The following is a 27,925-nucleotide window of genomic DNA, read 5'->3' as shown; positions in this document are numbered from 1 at the left end:
GTTAAATGAAATTGGATCATATGGCATTTCTATTTTTAATTTTTTGAGGAACCTCCGTATTGTTTTCCAGAGTGACTGCACCAGTTGGCATTCCCACCAACGGCGCACAAGGTTTCCTTTTTCTCCACGTCCTCGCCAACACTTGTTATTTCTTATCTTTTTGATGGTAGCCATTCTGACAGGTTTAAGGTAATATCTCATTGTGGTTTTGATTTGCATTTCCCTGATGATGAGTCATGTTGGGCATCTTTCCATGTGTCTGTTGGCCGTCTGTATGTCTTTGGAAAAATGTGTATTCAGGTCCTCTCCCTATTTTTAATCGTATTTTTTTGGCATTGAACCATAAATGTTCTTTATATATTTTGGATATAAACCCTTATTGGATGTATCATTTGAAAATATTTTCTCTTATTCAGTAGGTTGTCTTTTTGTTTTGTTGATGGTTTCCTTCACTGTGCAGAAGCTTTTTATATTGATGTAGTCCCAATAGTTTCCTTTTCCTTTTGTTTTCCTTGTCTGAGGAGACATAGCTAGAAAAATGTTGCTGTAGCTGATGTCAAAGAAATTACTGCTTGTGTTCTCTTCTAGGATTTTTATGGTTTCAGGTATCACATTTAGGCCATTAATCCATTTTGAGTTTATTTTTGTGTGTGGTATTAGAAAGTGGTCCAGTTTTCCCAGCACCATTTGTTGAAGAAACTCTCTCTCCCCATTGTATATTCTTGCCTCCTTTGTCATAGATTAATTGACCATATAAGCAAGAGTTTATTTCTGGGTTTTCTATTTTATTCCATTGATTTGGGTGTATGTTTTTGTTCTGGTACCATGCTGTTTTGGTTAATACATCTTTGTAATATATCTTGAAATCTGGAATTGTGTTACCTCCAGCTTTGCTCTACGATTCAGTAATTCTACTATTGGGTATTTACCCAAAGAAAATGAAAACACTAATTCAAAAATATACACACACTCCTCTGTTTATTACAGCATTATTCACAGTAGCCAAGATATGCAAGCAACCTAAATGTCTATTGATAGATGAATGGATAAAGAAGACGTGTGTACACACACACACACACATGCACACACACACACAGACACATATAGAGAGAATATTATGCAGCTATAAAAGAGGATGCGATCTTGCCATTTGCGACAACATGGTTGGACCTAGAGGATATGATGCTAAGTGAAATAAGGCTGACAAAGAGAAATACCATATGATTTCACTCATATGTGGAAACTGAAAACAAAACAAATGAATAAAACAATAAAACAAACAAAAAGCAGAATGAGACCTTTGAATACAGAGGACAGAACTGGTGATTGCCAGAGGGGATGGGGGCTAGGGGGATGGGAAAAATGGGTGAAGGGGAGTGGGAGATATATGCTTCCAGTTATGAAATGAATAAGTCAAGGGAATAAAAGGCACAGCATAGGGAATATAGTCGGTGATATTGTAATAGCCTTGTATGGTGACAGAGGGTGACTATACTTGTAGTAAGTATAGCATAATGTATAGACTTGTAGACTCACTATGTTGTACACCTCTCAACTATACTCAACATGAAAAATTTTAAAAAGTAAGGTTAAATGAAATTAAACTTCGGTTCTGTTGTTATATTAGCCACGTCTCAAATGCTCAGTAACAACATGTGGCTCGTCGCTATCAAATTGGATGGTGCAGATATAAAACATCTCCATCATCACAGGAAGTTCTTTGGGCAGCACTGTTCTAAGAGGTAGGGACCAGATCTGTATTGTTATAGTATCTGCCCTACATATGGTAACTACCAAGTGGATGCACCAGAGAATGTCTTCCTGGCTTGAGCTTTATCTCCTCACACCACATGAATTAGTATCACTAAGAATAATATGGAAAATCTTCATGAATCTATGACATTACCAGTCGCTCCCCTCATTGGCTCCATGCGGGCCAGTCAGGGAGCTCTTGGGGTCAAGCAGAGGGTGAGGTACTCCTGGGGGAATCTTCCCAGTGGTCTTACATCTATATTCTGAGGCTTCTGTCATCTCTTAACTTCTAGTCCTGGTTTAGGGTCCTGGTTACATATTAAATGATAAAATGCTCTGCCTGCTACAGACCAGCAACAAAAGAAGTTAGTGATTCTGGGAGGCTGTCATGGCTTTCGGGCTGTGCCACGTGTTTGGAGACTATAGAAGTGCAGTCTTCTGTGTTTGCCCTCTAAAAGCACTCACTCTCACTGGTCTTCATCTTCCCTGAACCATAGCACTGGAATCTGTAGCACCTAGGGAGGGACCCTCCACCCCCCCAAATACACACCTTTCTCAGGGGTGCTGTATATCAAGTCTTGTCTTCTGGCTGCATTATAAACCTTGAGGTTTATATACCCGTCTTAGAGTTTTTAGCACAGGGCTGGCCAAGTGACAGATACAGATTGATAATCAATAAGGATGATTGTGGGGGTGCATCTTTATCCTCTTTCCTGTGTATTATAATGGGCAACAGGTGGTATCTTTTCCAGTGATTCATGTACTGTGATGAGTATCTTGGGTGTCTCTTTATCCCAAACCAATATGTTGCTCATGTTGTCTTCGTCCCCATGGGAAGAAAAAGTTGATCTGGTAACTTCTGAAATTTTCAAATGAAAAGGAATTTCTTTCCAGGACAGGTTGCTCAGTTTTGGCAGCACTGTTCCATTTTACAGCTCCAGGGGGTACAATTCACAGCTTTTTCTTATGTGAACAGCACCCCTTGAGCTGTGCAGCCCAGGACCCGGAGTGTCAGAACTATTTGGTAATTCTTTCCTATGTCTTTTATAAGACCATTGTTGTTAGCCTTCAGTCTGCTAGGTTTTACCTAGGAGGCTGCCAGCATAGGTTAGGTGACTCTTCAGGGTCTCTAGGTTGTGTGATTCTAGAACACTCTATTCACAAATTCCTTGTTAGACACTGCCAGTTTCCCACTGGGCCCTAAATCATCGCACTCACGGAAGTATAATGTCAGTTACATCAAGATGACTAACACTTTGATGGGAGAGGGAGAAGAGGTTGTAGGCAACTATTCTCAATCTGAGACTGGGGAAAATAAGTTGGTTCTGAAGAGTCTGTGAAAGTCCTTCTCCCCCTTTCCTTAGCAGAGAGCAGTAGAGGTTCAATGCTACTGCCTCGCACCAAGGTGGCTCAGCCCTTCGTCTCATGCCCACCGGTTGGGCTTGCCTCAAGAGTATAAAGCAATCTGAAGAGTCTGATTTAATGGACTTTAAGAAATCCACCTGCCTTAAAATCTTTTCCACTGGTCTGTCCCTAACACTTGAAATTAACTAGTAGACATTTTTTTTTCTTTTGTATCAAATAATGCTTCCTGTAAAAAATTAAAGATGGACTTCAAGTTAATATATTAGTGTTAGAAATCAAAATAATGCTTACCTCTGTGGGGGGGATGGTATTGACTGGGAGGGGAATAGGGAGTTTCTGCTGGGAATGTTCTGTTTCTCCATTTAGGTGTTCCATCAATAGAAGATTTATGGGACTTCACAGTTATGATTTGTATATCCTTTTGTATGTTTATAAATCTTCAAAATAAAGTTTATTTAAAACAATTCTTAGAAGATAGCCTCAGGAAGCATTCACAGATATTTATAACTTAGTTAAAACAAGGACATGAGTTTCTTTCCAAAAGGGAGTCAGCAGTGTGCTGAGACTACTGGAGACTGAGGGGGAAGAGTAGGTGACAATGGAGAGAAAGGGCAGATTTGTCCTCCTTGAGCTTCTGTCTGGGGTTCATTCTGCCCTGGTTCTTCTGGGAACAGAGTACAAGCCCCCAGTGAATTGGATACTTTTTTTTCAAGTCCATTCCCTATTCTTCTTCAGAGATCTCAGAAAGGTCAGCAGGTCTAGAACAGACTTGCACAGTCAACACTGTGCAAGTCTGTTCTAGAGAAGATTGGAATGAAGAGTGCCTCTTCCAGAACTGGTAATAGGAGAAGGTGATTCTCTTGGGCGGTTCGCTTCAGGAAAGCATAGAGCCTGTCCTTCGTTTGGAAAGCAAACCATAGGCAGCGAGTTCTTCCAGTGTGACCTGGCTCTGGTTAGGTGAGAAGAGACCAATAACCCGTGGCCACCTGGATACTCGTCTAAAGCTCCGTGTTTATATGTTGGTGGAGAAGGAGCTCTGCTGGGAATCTTCTTCCCTCACTCTCCTCCAAACCAGTGGCTGCCTCTTCATCCCCTCCCCTTCTGTGTGACCCACACAAGGGGTCCGTGCATGTGAGCAGGTGTCCTGTTTCCCTCCAGCTGGTGGGTCAGCCAGCTCTCCTAGGTGTCACCATCCAGCTTCAGAGAAATATTTAGACTGAGTAGGTAATTTCCGGGTGCAAGGCTGGCCTCGTGGAAGAATGCAGATGCAAGTAAGCCTTTAGGAAAATGCTTGTTTGGCTTTCAGGCATTCTCATTCATGTTGCTTATAAATAGTTATTATGTTCTCAGCCGGAGCCGCATCTGTTTCTTCTGTACCACCTGGGTCCAAAATTTGAGGTTAAAGAAATACCAATGACTCCTTCTTGTTTTTTCTTCAGGGCCATCCATATTGGGTTGATAGCAGTTGCACAAAAGGACCCCGCACCAGCCTTCCCTGAGGAGTCTTTGAGTCCTCCTTGTTTCTGTGGAACAAATGAGCTTTATCAGCAACAGGCTTACTTCTCCTCATGTCCCTGCTCTTTGTCTCAGAGTAGAAATGGAACCAAATCTCAACACTGTGCAAGTCTGTTTGCAGCTATTTTATTACAATCTGGATCTTGTCAGTTCTTTATGTCCCATGGGATTCCTCAGGGAAAACACAACCACCTTGCATCTGTAGAGTACTTTGCATGGCACTTTTATAAGCCTTAGCTCATTTGATCCCTCGAACAGCCCTGTGAAGTAGTAGGCATTTTTTTTTTTTTTTTTTTTTGCAGGTTGGGTAACCTCCTCAAAGTCACATAGCTGTTCTTATGACCGCCAGTAAAGTGTGCCTTTTTTTTTCTGTTCCTCTTGTTATTAAAGATATTTCAAAGTCAGTAATCAAAACAGGAAGCCAATTATGAGATTTATGTTAAGATCTGGTTATGTTACTGATCCAATGAAGCAAACATTTTGGAAAGACATCCAAGTCAGGGATTGTCCGTAGAGAGCAGCCTCCTTTCATGGAGCCCCTCTTGCCTTTTAAGTGTGGGGGCTGCTCAGTCTTCAGGCTCATCCGCAGAGCAGGGCAGCCCTGGCTTGCTGAGGTATGGTGAGGGGGCTTGAACTTGGAAGCCTTCACAGTTTCCTTAAGCTCCCAGTGTTTCCAGGTTTACTTTTGCGAACGTATTATTCACTGAACGGCTATATTGACCCTAATACAATGAAATGACATAAAGTCTGGAAAGAGACTAATGATAGTTAAGACTACGAGCCAGGCCCTTTTCTAAGAGCTTTGCATATATTAACTCATTTGGTTTTCATAACAAGCCTTGATTATCCCCATTTTTCACTTGAGAAAGCTGAAACTGAGCAAGTCATTTGCCCAAGGTCACAATGCTCCTAAGTGAAGGAGCTGGGATTGAAGCCAGTTTAATTCCAGAGCCTGAGCTCCCAATCACCTCAGTGTGATGCCTTAGGCAGGTCTTCTAGGCAAGTTCTTTTTTTCATTAATATAAAATTCAGATCCTGAGCCTTAAGTCCATCCTAGGAGATCGTTGGCAAAGGAGTTTTCTAAACATCTCAAATTGGCACTAGAAATTTTCCTTTTAGACCTGACCTCCAGAAAGAGTGATTCATCGAAGAGCTTTTTCCAGCATATCACTGATTCCCATATCTGTGCATGAGAGTGCCCCCCTCCCCTGGAAACTGACGGGGAGGACTTTGCACTGTGGACTCCTGGAAACTCAGTCTCAGATTTTTTTGTTTCCATGAGAGCACTGTGGCAAAAACACTTCAGGCAGCTGTGTGAACGTGTAGCTGGACGACCCCCATACAAGTAAATGTTCCAAAAAATTGTCAATGGAATATGGCGTATGGGTACCAGCTCCATAATAGGGCAACTGGGAAACATTGGTTCTTAATATAAGATTCATAGATACCCAGCAATGGGTTTTAGGGACAGGGGAATGAACCTGCAACATTGCATGCCACATTTTGGATACATGGGTATAGGTACACTTTTTTCATTGGAATCTCAAAGGGATCCATGATTTAAAAACATTGAATAACTATGACTATAAAGACATCTCATTAACTTATTTATGTGTAGCTTTTCTGTGAGATAAGATGGCAGATTCTGAAAGCACTGGTCTTATGGGTTTTAAGGGGTCATCACAATCTATGTAATTTTCACTTTACTACTTTTCTCTGCATAGATACAGAAGTGATTCAAATAGACCTTTGTATTATGTATATTTACAGACTGGGTTTTTCCATCTACCACATGGAGACTTCTTCATTGAGCCCGTCAAAAAGCATCCCGTGGCTGAGGGAGAGTACCACCCACACATCATTTACAGGAAGCCAAGGCAGAGAGCTCCAGAGCAGGAGGAACAAGCCTGCGGATTAAAGGGTATTGTGACTTAAATCTCTTCACCGCATTGAGGAGTCTGTTTTGTTCCATTATTGTTCTATTACAACATGACCTGTTCTTTTTTTCTTCTTTTTTTAAGATTTTATTTATTTATTTGACAGAGAGACACACAGAGAGGGAACACAAGCGGCGGGGCGGGGTGGGGGGGTGGGGGGGGTGGGCGAGGGAGAAGCAGGCTCCCCACTGAGCAGGGACCCTGACGTGGGGCTCGATTCCAGGACCCTGGGATCATGACCCGAGCCGAAGGCAGACTCTTAACCATCTGAGCCACTCAGGTGCCCTACAACGTGACCTGTTCTTTCAAATCTGTTATCGCCTCCCCCTTTCTTGCCACAAAGTATGTGCCCTTGTAGGAATAATTTCACTTCCTTGGCACATCCTTGCCATATTAATTGATGATATTCACATGATATTCATAATGATGAATTGTTTGTTTGTTTTTAAACTTTTGAATCCCCTAGAGGATGATCGTTTAAATTAAAGACAATGAGTTTTAGTACTAGCAAAGTTACAATACTTTAGTGTGGATGTTACCAAACTGTTTGTCGTATCTGCGTATGGAAGGCAGATTTCAATGTGTGATGATGCTGATAATGATGTGTGAAGAGAAACTGAAAGAAATGTCAACACATTATCAGATGATGAATTCAGCTAAGCTTCTTTTGGCTGCCTTTGGTTTGCAGTTCACTGACGTATGTTCCCTGACCCTCCGCTCGAGAGTGATCTGAACTGGTCCTCTCTGCCTTGTACAAAACAGTTTCAGATAGTTTTCAGAGTGAACTCACCCAAGTTGTTTCCTTGTAATTCCCACATTCTCTCTTGACTTGTAGGAGATATAATCTATGCATAAAGGGCCACTGGAAATTGGGACATTTTCTTAAATATTGTATAGTTTCTTCCTTCTTCAGAGAAAAAAATAATGGGCCAGGGGGACAGTTAACAAAAGGAATCCATAATATTATTTATATGTCTTAAGGATTTGGGAACCATGGACCTCAGTGGGAAAATAGAGAGTGAAAGAATTAGGGCAGGCGGATTCTAATAAAGGTTTGGGAGGACTCAGAACTTTGCAAGCAGGAGAAGAAGAGGGCAAGGGGACAAGTACTTTCTCTATAGACTTCACCTGGACCCTGGGATAGATGGTAACTTTCCTGGGAATTTCTTTTGTAATCTTAGCAGAGTATGTAAACAAGAAGACATTTTGAGTCTATAATTTTTCCTGTACACAAGAATGGACAGCTGCTTACATTCCTTAACTTTAGGAAGCTATTCCAACTTTGTCCTAAATTAGATAACGGACCATCTAAATCTCCTGCCAAGAGCTAAGAGAAGGGAAGAGATTCTTCTTCTGGATGGTCTGATTGATTAAGTTACCAATTCAGATAACTTAGTCTCTATGTGAAATTTTAGGACTCTGATCTAATCACTTGAAGAATTTCCCAATTCCTATTACACATTGGATGATGGGATAACACTTTGTATGTGTGATTCACTCTTTTTGAGATCACTGGGTTATCAACATGGCAGAGAAAGAAAGTTACTAGGGCAGTGAGTGAACTTGGCCAGGGCCACAGTTGTGCTGTGAAATGAGTTAGGCTATTCCTCACGCACCCACCTTGAACACCTTCTCTGTTGAATAGACTTGATTAATAATGAACTGAGAATGGCACGTACTTCGTCATAAAGGCAAAAGGGATGGATAGGAAAGGAGTGAGGTTTACAAATGTCATGTCCCCGTTAGGTCACACACCATACCTCAGCCTTAGTGCTTGTCATACCATTTCCTTACTCATTCTCCACCAACCCTAAGACTTACCATTACTTTGGAAACTTCTCTGATTAATCCCATTTGGAACAATCTTTGCATTGTGAATTTCTCCACATGTATCTTCTAAAAGATACTCTCTTAAACTTGCTTAAAACCTCACAATATCAGAATTGAATAGATTAGGTCTGTTGGAAGGACCTTTAAGAGCGCCTAATGCGGCCCATTTTTTTCACCAAAGAAGCAAGTGTGACTCAGAGAAGGGAGTGAACTTTTAAAACCATCAAGGTGGTAGGTGTTCAGAATATAGCCAAGCTTAGAAGTCAAGGTTCTGTTATACCTAGGGCTTTATACTCCCTCATGGTTATTCTTTATGTCTTCTTTGAATATATAAATCTTGTTTTATCAACTGTCTTGAAAGCACCATTAAAGTAGGAATTCCCTTCCCAAACAGTATATAACATAGTGTAAGGTGCAAAGTAGAAGTTTAGTAAATCACTAGAATGAAACGAAGAGTAGTTCATAGCCAAATAGATGAGACTAGGGTATACTAGTCTCTCGTCTACATAACACTGATAGAAAGAAAAAAGTAATGTGGATTTTCTAGAAGTTGAGAAAATGTCACTTGTTTGTGACCATCTCTATACCAAGCATGATTTAATGTCTAAATGATAGCTAGAGATTTAAGGATAATCTAATATGCTTGCGAATATTCTTAAAATATACGTGACATTTGAATTTTATAAATCTTCGTGTATTGAAACGGACTTGGTCTTGCTAAACAAGGTAATTGCGCTGTTCTTATACCACGTTACCCTGCAGAGATGATGGAATTAACTGACAGCAGCCCTGTCATTAGCCAACATTACCGTACACTTTATACTTAGGTCAGTTGGTGTTTCGAAGTTGAATTACTGTGATTATATCAAGAAAGATCCCCTCTACTTGTGTAAAATGTTCTGTGTTTGTCATGTTTAAAGCAGGAACCCCTTTGGTATTGAAAAAAGATGTACTTTAAAAGTGCTGTAGTCATTCAGGAAGGAAAATGTGTCAATTACTTTCCTCTAAAATGTGTCCCTTTACTTATCTTGATCTCCCACGTAGAAAGGTGTCCAGGAGTTTCACAGTGGGTCCCTTATCAGTATGGTCCAAAAGTTCATTTTATTAAACTCTTCAGAAGTTCATTTTATTGACAATGACAATTTCCTTTAGCTGAAGTTTTTTTTTGTCGAGGATATAGTGGCTATTAGATGGAAGTGTCCAGGGAAACTATGGTTTCAGGAAGCTGGGGAAGGGAGTTCACACTCGTCAGATCAGATGCTAACAGCTGCGGGGTCATCTATGGTAGAAAGGGGTCCAGGCAGGTAAGATCAGAGTTTGGAATTTCATGCATTAGGACTCTAGGCTGGGAACATGGGGTCTGGTTCCTGGCATGCATTTTTGTGTTCAAAATTTATTCATTCAACAAATATCTATTGGGTATATTCTTTATGGCTGGTGCTCTCCTAGGTTCTGTGGGTTCATATGTGAGTAAGATATGATTCTTGGTCTTTAGAGTTGACAGCCTGGATATAGGACATGGGTAAGTAGGGATCTGGTCCAGGGTTTATCTTTATAGTATATGGTAAGACCATGAAGGCAGATGGAATCTTAAGGCATGTATCGGGTTTTTTGTCACTGCATTATGTTTGCACCAGGACGTGTAGCTGTAATTCATTCATTTTCCCTGCTGTGCTATATTCCATTATGTGAATCTTCCACTTGATCCAGTCTCCTGTGAGTAGATCTGAACTGCTTCCAGTTTGGAGCTATTATATATTATGTTGTAAAGACTGTTCTTGAACATGTTTCTTAGGATTCAAGTCCATAGTGTTATCAAAGACATATACCAAGTGGTGGAATGAGTTTCTCATAGGTATATACATCTGGCTTTACTGGATGATGCAAACTTATTTTCCAAAGTTGATGTTCAATTGTGGTGAGTGAGAATTCCCATTGTTCCATATTCCATCCAATACTTGCTATTCTCACTTTTAAATTTGGTCGGTCTAGTGGATATGAAGTGGTATCGCTCTACGCTTAATGTTGAACTTAAACATATTTGTTATGGAGTTGGGTCCTAAATCTATGGCTTGTGGCTATAGATTCTCCACAAATAGTTTTATCCCCTGTACCCAGAGTGGAAGCCCAGAGAACCAACTTTGGGTTTGCTTACTTGTTTCTTCGTTTTCTGGTTCACTTTTTCACTTAGTCTCTGATCTGACTTTTAAACTTGTCTTTTTTTTCTCCTCCAGAGCAAAAGTAGCGAGCAGCAGATACCCCAGTTCCGCAGCTAGCTGTGCGTATCAATCGGAGTTCAGCCAGAAAAGCAGAACCAGTAGGACATATATATAAGGAGATTTACTGCAAGAAATTGGTTACCACAGTAGTGGAGGCTGGCTAGGCAAATCCCAAATCCAGGGACAGACCATCAGGAAAGGCAGGCTGCAGGTGTCAGGCCTAGGCTGAAGCAGCTGACCAAGGCAGAATTTCATCTAGAAAGTCTCAGCCCTACTCTTAAGGTCTTTGAGCTGATTAAATCAGGTTGACAGATTATCAAGAATATTCTCTTTACTTTGGCTTTACTAAAGTCAACGGATGGAAGGACTTGAATTTACTTCTGCGAGACACCTTTTACAGCAACACCCAGATTAGTGTTTGATGGAATACTGGGGACAGCAGGCTAGCCAAAGTGACACAGAGAAAAGATCATCACAGTCCATCTTTTGCTCTTCTCTCTGCATTTCTGCTTACTTGTATTTGTTTTTCTTTTTTTCTATTTTTGGCCTCTGAAGATTTCTTCCCTTTTTCAATGCTTATCAGGGGCTTAATACTGGGAGAGTTTTTCAGAGTGTCTAGTCTACCATATTGCGAGAAATCAGTCTTGAGTAGATTTCTTATTGAAGTCATTTGGAAATTTTTGAGTTGCCTTTTAAATGGCATGCACAGACATTACTAAATACTAACAAATGTTACAAATGTTATAACATTAACAATAGCTCATTAGAATAACTAGCATATCAGATCACTAATCCATGTAGTATGTGCAGGGGGCTTGTTCGGATTTTATGGAAATCCAGTTAGTTGATTCTGAATCACTGCCGTACTCCGTACTGGTTCTAAAGCACACAAGTTGTTTGTTTTGGCTAACAGCAAATTTTCTGAGTACAACCTGCCTGAGACTTGTCTTGAAATTTCTGATTTGCCTGATCGCCTTATGATTATAGTCACCCCACTGTGATCCATACCTGACTTTGCTGTGAGGTAGTTAACATTTTAATTGCTGTTCTGTACTTTTTTCTTTTAGTGAGTGGCATATTGCTTTTGATTATCTGCTTTCAGAACTGGTGGGAAGATTGGTAAGGCGCTTCAAGCTTTTACCAATGAGCGGGATGAGAGGACTATTGGGGAGAATTTGGGGAAATACATAATAGGTAAATGTATGGAAAGAGGAATTGGTAACCCAGTTTCTTTTGTTTGTGTAGTAAAATCTAAGACCAAGACGACAGGAACTCAAAGCACCAGTTGGCTCAGGGCTGGAGTAGCTCTGTAGCCCTGAGATACTCCCTGATCCAGAAGCCTTTCCTCAGTAGCCAGACCTCACCACGTCCTCCCTGCCATGCATTTCCTTACTACTTGACAGTTCTTTGCCTTGTTCCATCATCATTTCAGGGCCATAGGCTCCCACTTTCCAAACATACCATAACTATCTATTTGGAGCTTATCACTCCAAACATAGCATTTGCCATTCTGAACTAGTTTTTATTTCTCAAAAAAGCCTTGCTTTTCCTTGCCTCTAGCCCTTGAGTTTAGGTTCCTTCTGCCTGAAACTTGTTTTCCCCAGAAGCTTTACTGAGTTACTTCTGTTCATTTTTAGGACTCACGCATGGCTTCCTTTAGAAAACCTTCTTGGCTCAATCTGCATTAGATGCCTCTCCTCTGACTCTTAACACCAGCTCCTTTCCCTACGTCAGGCTTTATCATATGATGAATATCTGCCTGTGTCCTTCTCTGCACTGTAAGCTCAACGAGGACAAGAATCGTGTCTGCTCATTCACAAGCATGTCTCCAAGATCTGACAGAGTTCCCTACTAGGTTAGGAACTCAGAAATGTTGAACTTGTAAGTATTGAGTTTACAGACCTTCTCTGATGCATTTGGCAACTTATTACACACTTGTATTTAGCTATATGGAACCTATTTAACCTCTGAGAATACCCAGACCTTCCTGAAGAAATTTAGTAGATAGGCTGATGCCTGGCTGTCAAAGAGACAAAATGTGGCCGTGGTTGGGACTCTTGGCCTGAGGTTGTAGCTGAAAGTGACTACTTCAAATTTTGATTTTTAGAAAAAAAAAGAATGGATGGATAAGAGAAAGTAAGTGACATTCATTCCCTCAGCAAGCTCCTCCCCTGCACCAGGCACTGTTCTAGGAACTGGGGATGCAGTAGAGAACAGAATACTCACCTGCCAGGAATATAGCGACACAGAGGCCTGGAAGCCTAAGGCAGGCAGGAGAGGGGTGCTCTCCAGGGAGAGGCAAAGAAGAGCAAATGCCTTGGAAGATGAGACGGCCGAGTCAGTCATTAGCATCCCTAGTGCTGGCCTCTGAACCTGGGACACATGGATTTTCAACTTCCTGTGGAGAGTTGGGAGGACAATTCTCAACCAGTCCATGAGGCAAATTTCTGGCATCCTTTCAGTCTTGTTTCAAAAGCTGCCTCCTTGAGAGGTCCCCTTCCCCTACATGGTTGGCCCTAGGAGGACTGATGAGTCCCTTTCCTGAGCTCACCCTGCATTTTGATGTGGTCCCTGGAGACTTCTACCTTCCTGCCTCCCCACCTCCCCCTCCTTCCCTGCTCCCTAGATGTTCCTTCAGATGGGCTCACCTCAGGGCTTATGCATTTACTGTTCCCTTGCGCTGGAACACGCACCTCCCCCCCCGCCCCGTCATTTCCTCATGGCTTATTCTGTCCCACTGCTCAGGTCACTGCTCAGATTCCCTCAATCAGAGAAGATTTTCTGATCACCATCTAACATAGCTGTCTTTTCGTCACTTTGTAAACCATTTATCCTGCGTTCTCTCTTTTCAGAGCATTTGTCATCACCTGATGTCACTTATCTATGTATTCGTTTATTGTCTGTCTTCCCCCAACTAGAATGTAGGCTCCCTGAGGGCATACACTTCCTCACTTTTGTTCTCTGCTGTATTCCCACTGCCTGGCACAGAGCCCGCCGTAGTAAGCACCCAATAAATGTTGAGTGAATGGTGAGTAAATGAATGAAGCATAGCTTCATTAGTGATTATCCTGTTGAACTTGTATTCTCTTTCCACCACTAGACTCACCTTTGTACCAAGGATACTTGTGTCCTAAATATCGAGCCCAGTATCTGATGCCTAATAGTTGTTGATAAATGTTTGTCCATTGAATCAGTGAATGTTGTGTACTTGCAACGGGGTCCTGCAGGTGTGAGAAGACACTTATCTCACCAAGGCTGGGGGTCCAAGCATTCCAAGAGTGCTCTGAGTCACTGAGGCAAGGCGAATGTGTTCTTTGGGCAGCAGTTAATGTTAACTCTGTATTTGTCCCACAGCTTGATTAATGTCAGTGTTTGGGAAAACAAACATTCCCACCCCCACATAGTCCCATTTCTGTGCAGCAGCTGGAAGTCTCATAAATAACCATGAAATCGTTTCTCTATGGGGAAGGAAGTTTACTTGTTAGATTTGAAATCAAATATTTGAGGAAATTATGAATGCATTTTATGCTTCAAATCCTCTCCTCCAAAGGCAGAAAAGTGGATCCCTAGGGTGCTTTCTGGGCCAATAAGTCAAAGATTAGAAAGTTCCAGAGTTTAATTTACATGAGTTTGTGTGTCATTGGTTGACCTTCCTTCCTTCAAGATATATTAATTTGATGCTTTCTATGGGCCAGATCCTAAGTGACACAGCTCTGAACATGGCAAGTTGGACCTTCCCTATGGACTTACAAGATTGTAGGAGGAGAACCTAACAAAAATTGTAAAAATAGTGCATATGAGCATTGTGACAAATGCCATAAGAGTGTATAGAAGAGGGTTAGAGAAGGTCTGTCTGAGAGAAGCCATAGACGGGATATAAATTTTTAGGGAGCCTATAGAACATCAGCATTGAGGAATGGTGCCTATTAGGGATTATATTATGTCCCCCCAAATTTCATTATTGGAGTTCTAACCCTTGGTACCTCACTTCAGAATGTGAGTATATTTGGAGATAGGATCTTTAAAAAGGTAATTAAATTAAAATACAGTCGTTAAGGTGGGCCAGAATTCAATATGGTGTCCTTAGAAGAAGAGGATATTCGGACACAGACACACACAGGGAAGACCATATGAAGACACAGGGGAGGATGACCATCTACAAGCCAAGAAGAAAGTCCTCAGAAAGAAAGCAGGCTGCTAACACCCTGACCTTGGACTTTTAGCCTTCAGGATTGTGAGGAAATAACTTTCTGCTGTTTAAGCTACTCAGCCTGAGGTACTTTGTTCTGGTGGCCCTAGCTGATTAATAGAGCAGTGACTTGTTAGATTACCTGACGGTGATCCTCTAGTTCTTTCAAGCTGTGAGGAGTTGGTTCTGTTGCATGAGCAACAGAAGACTGTACGCACAACAGTAAGGTTTAGTCAGGACTGGCTTTAAGGTGTGTGACTGGTGCAACCACACAGGGCCGTACTCAGAAGAGCGGCGCTCCGTGGCAGCCATCTTGAAATTCTTAGTGATTTTATCTTATTTTTTATCTTTGACTTTGTGCTTTGGAAGTGAAGTCTAATCAGACAATGGACCATGTGCTGTGGGCCTGGAGCCTCAGCCCCTACATGTTCTTGCATCTTGCCACCTCCCTGCCTTCCCAGGATGGGTTCTTGGCCACCTTTACTTTGTACTATGACTCCACTACCGCTGCGACCCTTTCTGGGCAGAGCACACCAATGTGGGGAGGCCTGCTCCCGTGGCTGTCTTCCACCCCCAGGGGAAGCCTGTGCACGCACAGGAGAAGGTTCAGGAGTGAGTGTCCTACAGTGTCTTAGGATGAGGCATGGCAGCAGTCCTCTCCATCCTGAGCTGACATTTGGTAGGTGACTGAGAAGGGACCGCTTATCCACTTCCCATTCAGATACTGAACATCTCCTGGTGTGGTGTTTGCAATCCCATGGGGTCACCCACTTGGGTAGCTTGAGGTCATAGACTGTAAGGGAAAGATTGACTTCTCTGCCCCTGCCCAGGGCCCTATATTTTCCTTTTGTGTTGCACTCTGCAAATCATGGCCCTGGGTTTAGAGTTGCTTTGGTGACAAAAAATTAAAGTGAATCTGACACATATTAATGGATATGCCCGAGATTGCTGTAGAATTAGCCATCGATGAAAGGTAATTATTATTAATCATTAATTTTAGTTTTGCTCATATATAAGCAAATGAGTTTTACATTTTTCTTTCATAGTAGAGTTTAGAGAAGAATGGAGTGGAAATCAGGAGAACCGCATTCTGTGCCACCTCTGTCCCTCCCTAACTGGGACACAGTATATGAACCATGGTCTCCGTTTCCTCATCAGTAAGATGAGGGGCTTGGAAGATCTTTGTGGATTCTTTTAACTCTCATATGTTGTGAGTCTGTTTCTGTTTTTTTTTTTGTTTTTTTTTAAAGATTTTATTTATTTATTTGACAGAGAGAGACACAGCGAGAGAGAGAGCACAAGCAGGGGGAGTGGGAGAGGGAGAAGCAGGCTTCCCGCCGAGCAGGGAGCCTGATGCGGGGCTCGATCCCAGGACCCCGGGATCATGACCTGAGCTGAAGGCAGACGCTTAACGACTGAGCCACCCAGGCGCCCCTCTGTTTCTGTTTTTATTCTGCAGTATCTAGAAGCAAAGCAATGTTGACATTCTTTACTTAGTGTGGTTTAAAATCTGTCAAGTGGGTTTGTATACACTGGCGTCTCATACTGCTAAGTGTGAACCATCTCTCCAGTGTCCCCAGGGCAGGGCTGCCAAGGGCCATTCTCCTTCTGGGCCTTCTGCTTCCTTTACACACTTGCCCCATCCCAAACTGCCGTACCTAAAACTTCTGAGCACAGGCTGCTGACCTAGGAGGCCTGCTGGGCCTGCCGTTTCAGGGGCTCTGAAGCTGAGGCAGCAGAACCTCAGGGCGCTGAGTTAGTGGATGTGTCTGGTGTGTCAGCAGGGAAGAAGGGGCAGTCCAGAAACTGAATTCGGACCCGAGGTCCCTAACATGTTGGAGAGAGGGGAGAATGTGATGTTGTAGTAAGATTAGAGGGCCTACTTACCCAGGTTCCATCCCTCTCTCTCTCTCTCATACACACACACACAAATGTGGTGCTTGATTAATAAAGACTCCACATATATTTGAGTGACATTGGATATAGTGGGATTGTTATTCTATGTTCGGGACTTCATGTTTTAGCTAAATTTAACCTGAGTGAGGGGTGTGTGTGTGTGTGTGTGTGTACACGTGTGTTTACATATGTGTGGTGAGTATGTGTGGTGTGTAGGTGTGTGTTTATGTGTGGTGTGTGGGCTTGTGTAGTATGTGTACGTGTGTGTTTACGTGTGTGGTCTGTGTGTGGTGCATAGGTGTGTGTTTATGTGTGGTGTGTGGGCTTGTGTAGTATGTGTACGTGTGTTTACGTGTGTGGCGTGTGTGGTGCGTAGGTGTGTGTTTAAACACACATATCACGTACCGTTGGCTCCAGGAGGCAGACAGCTTGCTCAGCTGTGATGACTCAGGACTTTAGGGAAGTGCTTTCCACCCCCGTTCAACATACCACGGTGACAGCCCCGTGTATCCTCTTAGCCACCAGAGGAGTTCTTTGTTTCCTTTACTGAGGGAGAGCCCACGCTTCGCCCTGCTGAGAGGTTGTGCTAAGAGGAGTGCCAGCCCCTGGCGCTGTAGCCCCTGCGCTGCTGAGGGAGTCCTGCTGCTGGTTCTCACAGGAGGCGCAGAGGGCTTGTGTTCTAGGAAGCCACCTCTTCCCCGCTCCCACCCCCTCAGGAAAACTTCAGCAGGGAGTCAGCCCTTCCCGCCGGCTCCTCTGGGACACCAGAGCTTTCTCCTGGTGGGATCCGCGAGCGCTGAGTTACCGCTGGTGGCCCTGTCCTTCCCCGGCCAGCCAGCGTCATGACGGGACATCTGACCCCCAGGGGCTTCCCCAGGGTGCTAACGTTGGTGTGCGGAAGACAGGCAGCTGTGAATGCGGGTCTGGTACGAACACCGATCGATAGGATATCGGCAGCTAAGAACCACTGCTCCCCAAACGACAGGGCAGCTGACCTCAGACACCCGAGACGAGAGCCAAAGGCTTTTATCTTGCTAGTTCTGTCAGGCTTCAGATCCCTTTTGGTCTTGTTTCTGCTGCGAATACGCAGGAGATGTGCCAGGCTGAGAGAATCAAAGACACTTTTCATTTGCACACCTTCTCTTTCTGGGGGACAGTCCCAACTGAAAGCAGACTGTTAGTGTTGAGGGGAAGGGGGGACAAAAGCCAACTGATTGGAGATATTCTGTACTTCAGTAACAGAAAAAAAATCAAAGGACAGTCTCTGGGGACAGAGCAGTGGTTTATCCTGCTCATGATTCCGGCTCAGAGGATGACATGAATCAGGGGCTGGTGAGAACAGTCATGGCCTTCCCAGGGGGAGAGACCATTATCAAAATCCCCAGATGGCGCCATCTCACGCACCTTCCACTAGCACTGGTATTGGGCTGAGTTCTCTAGGATTCCATCTTCACATTTCAAGGGACTTCTTGAGGATTCTGTTGTTTGTTGATCACATCTGTGCCCATGGTAGCCTGGGTCAAGGTGAAGCCTCAGCAGTAGAACCAGGCAGATTTGAATTCCAACTAGCTGGCAGGCAACTTGGGCAGGGGACTATTTTCCTACTCCTGTTATGTCTTTTTTTTTTTTTTTTTAAGATTTTATTTATTTGACAGAGAGAGAGAGCGCACAAGCAGGGGGAGTAGCTGAGGCAGAGGGAGAAGCAGGCTGTCTGCTGAGCAGGGAGCCCAATGCGGGGCTCCATCCCAGGACCCTGAGATCCTGACCTGAGCCAAAGGCAGTTGCTTAACAGACTGAGCCACCCAGGTGCCCCACTCCTGTTTCTTCTTATTTCTATTTTGTCCTCTGTAAACTGTGGATGATGAAAATTTCCATACCAAGATGGGGTAAGGCGGAATCAATGAGCCTCAGGTTCATAGTTCCTGAGCTACAAGTCCAAATTCCAGAGATGCCCTGAAAACCAAAAGTAGTTTAGTGTTGAGCAACCTTATTTGGTGGCAGAATGCAACCCGGATTGATATGAGGCTGCTTATAATTTGTATTTATCTTAGTGAGACTAGGTGCACAGTTTGTTGTGGAAGAATCCATGTGTTTGGTTTCAGCGTGCTCCCTTAGACCCTATAGGGATGTTCACTAATACAGAGTGTATGACCCAAGCTGTTTTTTTTAAATTGCGGCAAAATACATGTATCATAAAATTTACCATCTTAGCCCTTTTTAAGTGTACTTACATTCACATTGCTGTGCAACCAGTCTCTACAATGCTTCATCTTGCAAAACGGAAATCCACACCCATTACATAGCTACTCCCTTCTCTCTTCCCGACTAACCGCCATCCTGCTTTCCAGACTATGTTTATAATGGCAAAAATTTTGAATTCCAGCTGATCTGGTCCCAAGGGTTCTGAATCAGGACTCATGGACCTTAGCTGGGGAAGAGGAATGGCCGGGATTTGGCAGTCCCCACCTCGTGGGACTGTCCTGGAGAGGCCCGTTCCTCTGACCCTCCAGGGAGCTTCCCGCCACAGCTCCCCACTTCCCAGCATCGGGTGCCCGGGTGTGAAAGTTTGCGAAACACCGGCAGCCAGCTCTGCTAATAGCAAAGAGAGTGTGGGTGCTTGAATGCAGTGATGAACACTCTCCTTTTCTGTCGTTGCCTCCACCTCATTTTTTTTCAGGAAGTAGAGGGGCACCCACTGGCAGCGGGTTGTGGTGTCAGCTTTTTAGTTCTGTGCCATGGAGTGTGGTGTAGGATGTTGGCCCAGGGAAAAAGCATTTAAACCTTCATGCAGACTGCACTGTGGGGAACGTGCCGCCAGCCTATTTAGACCCTGCTGGAGACCTTCAAAGCTGGACGTATGCATTTTGCAGAACTCTCCAGGCATGCCATGAAAAGCAGTAAATGCTCACCTTGTTATTCCCAGCAGATCCAGCATAGAGACCGGCTCTGAGTCATGTCTTCTATAACTGGAATGAGTCAGGGAATTCTCGACACATCTCCGATAACTGTGGGAGTGCACGGACCGCTCGAGGTCATCATTGGAAAACCCGACAGTGGTCGAGCGTCGTTATTGGAATGTCTCCTCCACTTCACTCATTTTGTGAACATCCTGGGGGCAAATGGAGAGGTTGGTCTCTGCAGGGGGCTTGTGGTGTCTTCCCCTGTTTTCAATCACTGGGGACAGAAGTAGATGTTTGAGAAATTGGAAGCCCATGAACACAATTCAGAACACTAAACCCTCCGACAGATAACCCCTTATAAATACAGAATAACTTTAGGCCCAGATCTTCCGCTTTGGGGTTATCTAAAATATGCAAAATATTATGTACTTTTAAAGCCAGTGGTGACACTAATTTGGATGTCTTTATCATCATCGTTACTGTTTTCAAAAAGCTTTTGACACTAAATAGAGAACTTTCAATGTCATCTGGCCCTGGAAAAATCAAACAGATGATCAGTTTCCAGACATCCACATGGGACATTCCAAATCCACGGTGACGAGGATGCCCGTGAGTGTCCGAGGTTTGGGGCCAGCTGCAGAGGCGGTTTTCCCCTTAATGACGTTGCTCCCACAGTCACTGCCGCTCTGTGGCCTGTGCTGGACCTTGGTCAAACTCTCAGCAGCCGAAGCCGAGGTGCACTTTTCTGACTTGGCCATTAGGCAGCTGGGACCTCAAGAAAAACAGGAAAACTGGTGCGGGGTGGGAGGAAGGGGGGACCAAGACCAGAAATTAGAGTCTTGACCACAAGGCAAATTCGCCTGCCTCTGTTTTGTTAGGGCCTGAGAACTAAGAATGGATTTTATATTTTTAAACGGTTACATTTAAAATGGTTAGGTGAGCACCTATATAATATCCTTGATTTTGCCTCTTGATCCACAAAACATAAAATATTTACTGTTGCGGCCCTTTCATAAAATTTGCTGACCCCTCGTCTAGACCATTGGTTCTCAAAGTCTGGTCCCCGGACCAGCAGCATCAGCAATCACCTGGGAACTTGTTAGAAATTCAAATCCTCAGAAACTCTGGGAGTGGGGCCCAGTGTGTGAGTCTTAACTGGCCTTCCAGATGATTCTGATCCAGGCTAAAGCTTTGGGAACCACTGATCTAGACTGTTAGTGCAGCCCTTCATCACGAGTTTGTTCATTTATCCCTTACAAAAGGAAGACCTGGGGGGTTGCCTGGGTGGCTCAGTCCGTTAAGCGTCTGCTTCAGCTCAGGTCATGATCCCAGGGTCCTGGGATCGAGCCCCGCGTCGGGCTCCTTGCTCGGTGGGGAGCCTGCTTCTCCCTTTGCCTGCAGCTTCCCCTGCTCATGCTCTCTCTCTCCCTTTCTCTCTCTGACAAGTAAATAAATAAAGTCTTTAAAAAAAAAAAGAAGACCTGGGACAAATTACTTAACCTCTCTGTGCCTGGGGTTTTTCATCAGTAAGGGTTTCGGAGGGCATTAAAAAAGCCAAAACACATACAACATATTAAATGCTTAATGCATGTCAGTTGTGGTTATTTCAAATTTATTATTGTTATTAAAAACCATTTTATTAGGTCTCAGGTCAGTTAAAAATCAAGAAAACCCACCAGAGACCTGAGATTTTAGCAGGAATCATCAGGGTACCTTGTAGCAGCTGTGTCCTGGTGGAAATCAGACATACTGGTCTAGACAAGGGGGCCAATGAGTCCTCCTCCAGCCAGATCCCGGGGCATCTCTGTAGCCCTGACCAGGTGCCCCGCTGGGCTTTCTCCCAAGGCAGTGCCCTCCCCACCTGCTTCCCCCGCTTTTGGCACCAGCGCCTTTCCCATCAGGACTCTGGCGATTTTCAACCTTCGGAACAACGAGCGTCCCACTTCCTCACCCACCGTGAACATGAGCACATATCCTTTATTCGTGAATCACTCTCAGGAAATTGGGCTCATAAAAATCACTCTCAGGGCATAGGGTCGTTGTAAGGAATGCGAAAAGCTGCATGTGTTTTAGGACATGAAATTGAACATGTGAGACACGTGATCTGCTGTCATTATAATTTTTAAAGTTTGTAATTGTTATTCAAAAATAGATGGTGACTATGTCTCAAGCTGGTTAGAGTCAAGAGAAGCTGTAAGTTCTGGTTGGCTGAGGGTTTCTTGCCGACGATGCTGTTCCCTGTAGGGCTCTGTGTCTCGCCTCCACTCTAAGTCCTGAGGACTGACTGTGCAGGGCTGTGTTCTCCCCTCTGACCCAGGGGCACTTTCAACAGTTCAGGCAGAGCCTGAGGAGTCCCTCTCTGCCTAAGGGGAGCACCAGGAATGACCGAGATGGCTACCCCCGGGAGAGGCGGAGGGGCTTGGTCTCCAGTTGCCAGCAGGAACGTCAGGAATCACATCCCTTGGCTCTTGGGTGGAGGAGAGAAAGGAGGGGACTGGAGCCTCCCCGCTCCCTCTCATGGCTTGGCCACTGCTCAGGGCCGCACCCTCCCTGACTGCCCAGCCATCCTCTAGAGACATCTTGATGCTAAGAGCTGCGTGTGTGTGTGTGTGTGTATGTGTGTGTTGATGGTAGTTGTAGAGTCCAGGCTTTGATGTCATGTGGATCTAGGTGTGAATCTTGACAGGGAGCAGCTCTGTGACCTCAGATGAGTTTCTGAAGCTCTCTGAGCCTCATTGTCTTCGTCTGTAAAATGCATGTGGTCCTTGCCTGGCTACATTTCTGTATGAGTCAGAGAGGATGAAGGGCTCAGTAAGTGCTTGTCTCTGTTGTGGGGGCTGGAAGAAGCTGTGTCTCGCTGACGAGCCTCCTCGGCTGCATTGTGGAATGATGGTTTAGGAGATGGCATCGATGAAGAGTCGCAGGAAGCTCCGGCTCACACTGGTTCTTTTGACCAACCACAAAGCCTCCTGGACTTGCACAAAGCATGATCATGTAAAGCATGATGTGGAATGTAAGGAAGCATGGATGCCACAGTCCCTTTCACTGGCTGATGCTCATCTGTTCCAAGCTGATCGCCAGTTCCCCTCAGACCAGCTAGTGATCAGGATTAAGTACCTCCTACGTGCCAGATGTCCTAGTAACCCCTTGACAGTATCTCTTACTGAAGACTCACAGCTGGCTTATGGGTAGGTACTATTATTATCCCCATTCCACAGACAAGAAAACGGAGGCTTAGTGAGGTTAAGTGTCGCGCCCATACTCACATTATTAGAAGTGACAAAGGTCTGTGTGAGTATAGAACTTCTGGCCACCATGTTCCAGTACTATTATCTATAGTTCGTTTGCTTGAAAAGAACTTCATGTGACAGTTTTAATCAAATTAGATGAAAACTTTTTCCTAGTTAAAAGAAATAAGGAATACATTTTATTTTTTACTTGGAAAGTATAGAAAAATATAAATGAAGAAAATAAAGATTACTCATATCACACAACCAAAAATAACCACTGTTTGTGAGTATTGTATTTATTTCCTATAATATCACATACATGGCATGACAATATAGTTTAATATTGTAAAAGTGTAAGACAGTATATCATAATGAAACACACAATTGGGATGTGCAAAATCTTCTCACATTAATAATAATAGTTATAAATCTTTTTCAAATTATTAAAAACTATTTCAAACAGTAATAAGGATTGCTTGAAACTACTCTGTTGGATAGATCGTTTTATTTAGACATTTAGATTTTTTAAAAAATTTTTGTTATAACAAAATTCCCTATGATTATTATCCTTGTGCTACAAATTTTGCCCACGTTTAAAAATACTAGATTAGAATTCTATAAATGAGTTACTAGAAGTATTTTCAAGTCTTTTCTAAAAGGCGATTTATATTTCTAAAGGCAACATATAAAAGCATCCACTTACATTCTTACCAGCACTGAGTATATTACTCTCTTCTCTGATTTTATGTGCATAATGTGGTCTCATGAGTTCCTGACTTACTTCTGTGAATATGAGTGTGCACACTGGTAACCTAAGCTTTTGAGTCATTTAAAATTCTTCCTTAAGAATCTTCTCTCAGTGAGATATCATGTGTTATTTTTCTATTGGATCATTAGTATTTTTCTTAATAATTCATAAGAGAGCTTCATAAATAAGTATGTAATACCTTTGTCATATTTGTGAAAAATATTTTTCCTGCTCTTTTTATTTTGGACATTTTTTGATGCTCAGATGTTTTATGCTTTTGTTGGAATGTTTGGTTTTCTTTGCAATTTCTTTCATTCCTTTGATGCTTACAAAGTTCTATTTTGTAAGATACTACCACCTAGTATCAGATAAATACCTATTTTTTTTTCCGGTACCTCCTTCACGGCTTACAATTGGATTTCAAATGAGGAGGGAGATGGTGAGTACGGCATGTGCGTGCGTTGCTGCTTCTGGCTCCCGGTGTCCGGGCAGACATCACTAACCTATCACAGCACTGCAGCAGGCTCGGCCAGGAGGCAGCCCGGGAGTATTAATGCAGCTGCCGCTTTGAGCCACTACCAGCCGGTCAGAGTTGGAACATAACGATTTTACCTTTTTGACATCTCTACTGAAGAACACATTCTCTGATATGGACAATAAGGATGGGTAGTTGTAAAATCCTAGGTATCCTATAAATCTTGTGTATTTGGAGTAATTCCTCATCCCACACAGTCTAAAAAGATACAGTCTTGGGGCGCCTGGGTGGCTCAGTCGTTAAGCGTCTGCCTTCGGCTCAGGTCATGATCCCAGGGTCCTGGGATTGAGCCCCGCATCGGGCTCCCTGCTCGGCAGGAAGCCTGCTTCTCCCTCTCCCACTCCCCCTGCTCGTGTTCTCTCTCTCGCTGTGTCTCTCTCTGTCAAATAAATAAATAAAATCTTTAAAAAAAAAAAAAAAAAGATACAGTCTTACCACGAGCCATCTGCAGACTTCTGGCATCTTTCCCCTGGACAGCCTCTGCTGGGACAGAACATCTTCTCCCTCTCACTAGGGCTTCTGAGTGATGCTTGGGACCGCAGACCAGGCAGCAAGAGTTCCTATATGCGTGCTTGTTGTCTTCAGTACACACTGTACTGTAGGGGAAAGAGAGCACAAGCAGAGGGGAAATGGATTTGTAGTTCATAATAACAGTGATCAAAAATAAGTTGCCATTTATTATCTGTATGATACTGAGTGAAATACTCTGCCAATATCACGTGTCTCATTCTCAGGATAACACCGAGGCCATTTTCAATGTCCCTGTTTACAGGTGAGAAAACAAGGCAGGTCAGCACTCTTCCAGGTAGCAGCTGTGGATGGAGCTGCAGCTGGGATTCGTGTCCAGATCTGCCCAGCTCCTGAGCTGCTTACCGTAATGCTCCACCCTTCCCCAATCTCTGCTGAGGCGGGGGTCACCGTTGCCAAAGAGCCTCGGCAAAATAATGAGCTTATCCTAAATGATCCAAGTTAAAGGGCCAGGCAAAGAATTGTCTGTCTTCCGCGGCCACAGTTAGGGTATGAAGACCAGGCTCCCAGAGAAACAAACCTGCTGTAGAATGAGGTGGAAGAGGGACCGTTCTGTCTTTTGACACTTGCTTCCTGTAGATCGGTGGTGGGAATTGGCCTCTGGGAGATCACGGACTGGTTTATACTTTGCTCTTACTGAAAAATAATAAGATTATGGATTTTTAATCCGTCCCTCTAGAGATTATGAATTAATGAATCAAAACTTTATACAAGAAATAAAAATGTGCATTTGAGTTATATTTTAGGAGCAAGTACAAGATCAGGAGAAACAGGGAAGGAGCTGGAGGAAAGAGATTCTGTGGTCATTCCTACCTCCCACCTTTCTGTCCATCCACCCCTTCTGAAAAGCATTAACTCTTACCAGACACACACACACACATACACACATCAAACAGACTTTACTAGCATAATATCGCCATCTTGTGGCCTTATGCAATATTAATACTTATAGAATGTCACCGATATGCTGTTTTCGCAACTCTTGGCATAAACTGTGTATAATCCATTTCATGCAGAAAGATTCAGATTGACCTTGTGCTAGGAGGGTCTTCCTTCTAACCCTGGGTGGATGGTGAAGGACATTGTTAAGAGCACCGGGGTGTAGGAGAGGAGCTTCTACTTTCTAACTTTTGCTTAAAGTTCCAGAATTGAAATTTTGCCCATAGAACCCTCTTCATTATTACATATTTTTAAAATGTTGGGTATTTAATAAGTACTATTTGAAAAGCTACACATTCTGTACTAGTGATTTATAAAACACACACACACACACACACACACACACACACACACAGATACCTTTTTTCTCTGCTGCCTGAAACTAGGTGTTAAGGATCTCACCACTGCCAGGGTCTCTTCTTTTCATTTGGAGGGAAATTTGGGGGAAACTCTGCCCCTGGCTAACAAGCAGGGTCTGCCTGACCTGCCAGTGGTCAAAATCCCAGATGTTCATTTGGGCAATGCCTCTGATTCAGAGTACTTCCGAGCGTTATCCCATTGGATCTTATAACTACCGATGTACCTGGTGGGCTTGAACTTATTTTCCTATTAAACTGGTTTCCTGATTGTGTAAGTTATGTCTACACAATATAACATTTGGAAACTTCATATGGGTATAAAAAATATAAAATATCAGTATGCTCTTCAACACATAGAGCTAATATTCATGTGTCATATTTCATGTGCGTCAGTCCTCCTATGCATCCATACGTATATGTGCACATATACATATACACACACATGCATGTCCATGTATATGCGTGCACATGCACACGTACACACACAGTGCATGTTATTTTGTAATGGGATACTTTATAAATGACATCATCATGACCGAAAGGTTAAATGACTTGTTCAGCCATACCTGATATTCCTGGATAGGCTTTTGATCCTAGACATGCTTTCTCTTGATCCCTGTTCTAACTGGCTTTTCCTCAATTGCACGCTGTCCGAGCTCTCCATGGGGTAGGTGGTCTTTCCCGGCCTGGGGTTTGTGGAAGAGCCTGTGATGTGGAGAGTCCCTGCTAGCATGGACACTGCCCTACCCTCAGTAAGGGGAAGTCAGGTTTAAAGAGCAAATGGCTTTGGAAGAGAGGGTCCAGGGACGGCCAATCCCACCAAATGCTGGCGATCGGATGAGAGCCTGTGAGGGCCATCAGGCAGAGGGCTGTGAGTCTAATGGTCACAGCTCTGTGGAGGGAAGAGGGAAGGATTGGAAGTTGTGGGCACTGGAAACTCACTTTGTCCACCTGGCAACCCGTGGCCGATTGTGTCACTGAGGGCCCGGGGTGTGAGCATCTCATCCCAAGCAGGCAGTCCCCAGGGAAGCTGGCTCTGCTCCCAGGCTGTCCTCCTAGGGAACTTTGCATAGTCAGTGCTCTGGCTCTGCTCCTCCCTCTCTCTTCTCTCTAGCCTGGGGATTTTCAGCTGAAATGTATTATTTCAGTAAATATCCCAAGTGGAGTAACTTCCTCCGGTCCCAGGGACTCCAGCGGCATACAAAGACATGGGGCCTCCTTCTGGGGGAAGAGGCTGGGTCTCAGGGCTGCCCCGGGAGGGGGGACAGGATGTCCAAGACTCATTTAACTGCCACCTGAGCATTTCATGGACACACCAGGTGTTTGAGCCAATTTCTGTTAAATTTATTGGTTCTTTTCTTTAGAAAATATGAAGGGTTCCAGTCTTTGTGCTTTCATTGAATCCACAGATACGTCTGATGGAGTGACTGCGTTCTAGATGCTGAGGGGAGACTGTGAACACAACAGGCAGCAGGCCCGCAGGGAGTCCAGTTTCATAGGAAGAGTGGTAAAGAAACAGATAAATATTAAAAATAAACAAAAATAAATGCAAACCAGGAGATACCAGAAACGGAATTAGCAGCATAAAGCAACAGAGGACCAAGGGAATGATAGGATGATCTACAGGACTCTTAGGGAGAAGGGAAGGAGAAGGGGCCATCCACTCAACATCCAGGGAAACGTGAGCTCTGGGAACAAAATGCACGAGGGCCTTGAGCATAGACAGCTTGGCTTGTTTGAAGAACTGAAAGGTTAGCATGGCCAGAGAGACAATAGGGAATGAGCTTGGAGAGAGAGCCAGGGCCCCCCTTGAATAAACCCTAAACTGTCGCTCAAGTCTCTGTAATAATCCAAGGCCTTGGAAAATCTGGAAAATGGAGATGCCCAGGAAACAGACCTCAGGACGATCTGTAAAGCTAACATTAGATCTGCTTTGGGTTTGCGCTCTCTTCAAAGCTGAGTCAGAAAACTGCTCTTAACTTT

The 27,925-nt window shown here is 43.7% G+C and overlaps 1 protein-coding gene across 1 annotated transcript in view; it reads left to right on the top strand.

The window, feature by feature from the left end:
- The window catches only part of ADAMTS12 (ADAM metallopeptidase with thrombospondin type 1 motif 12), a 290,804-nt gene that overhangs the window by 104,468 nt on the left and 158,411 nt on the right, over positions 1–27,925 (top strand). Inside the window, exon 3 of the mRNA XM_032415429.1 lies at positions 6,403–6,553. Coding sequence (XP_032271320.1) covers positions 6,403–6,553 — 151 coding nt within the window. The remainder of the gene's footprint in view (positions 1–6,402; positions 6,554–27,925) is intronic.

This window comes from Phoca vitulina, unplaced genomic scaffold, assembly GCF_004348235.1.
Source record: "Phoca vitulina isolate PV1807 unplaced genomic scaffold, GSC_HSeal_1.0 scaffold17, whole genome shotgun sequence".
Taxonomy (NCBI): domain Eukaryota; kingdom Metazoa; phylum Chordata; class Mammalia; order Carnivora; family Phocidae; genus Phoca; species Phoca vitulina.
The sequence above is the reverse complement of the archived record's forward strand: the minus strand, read 5'-3'. Positions and strand labels throughout refer to the sequence as shown.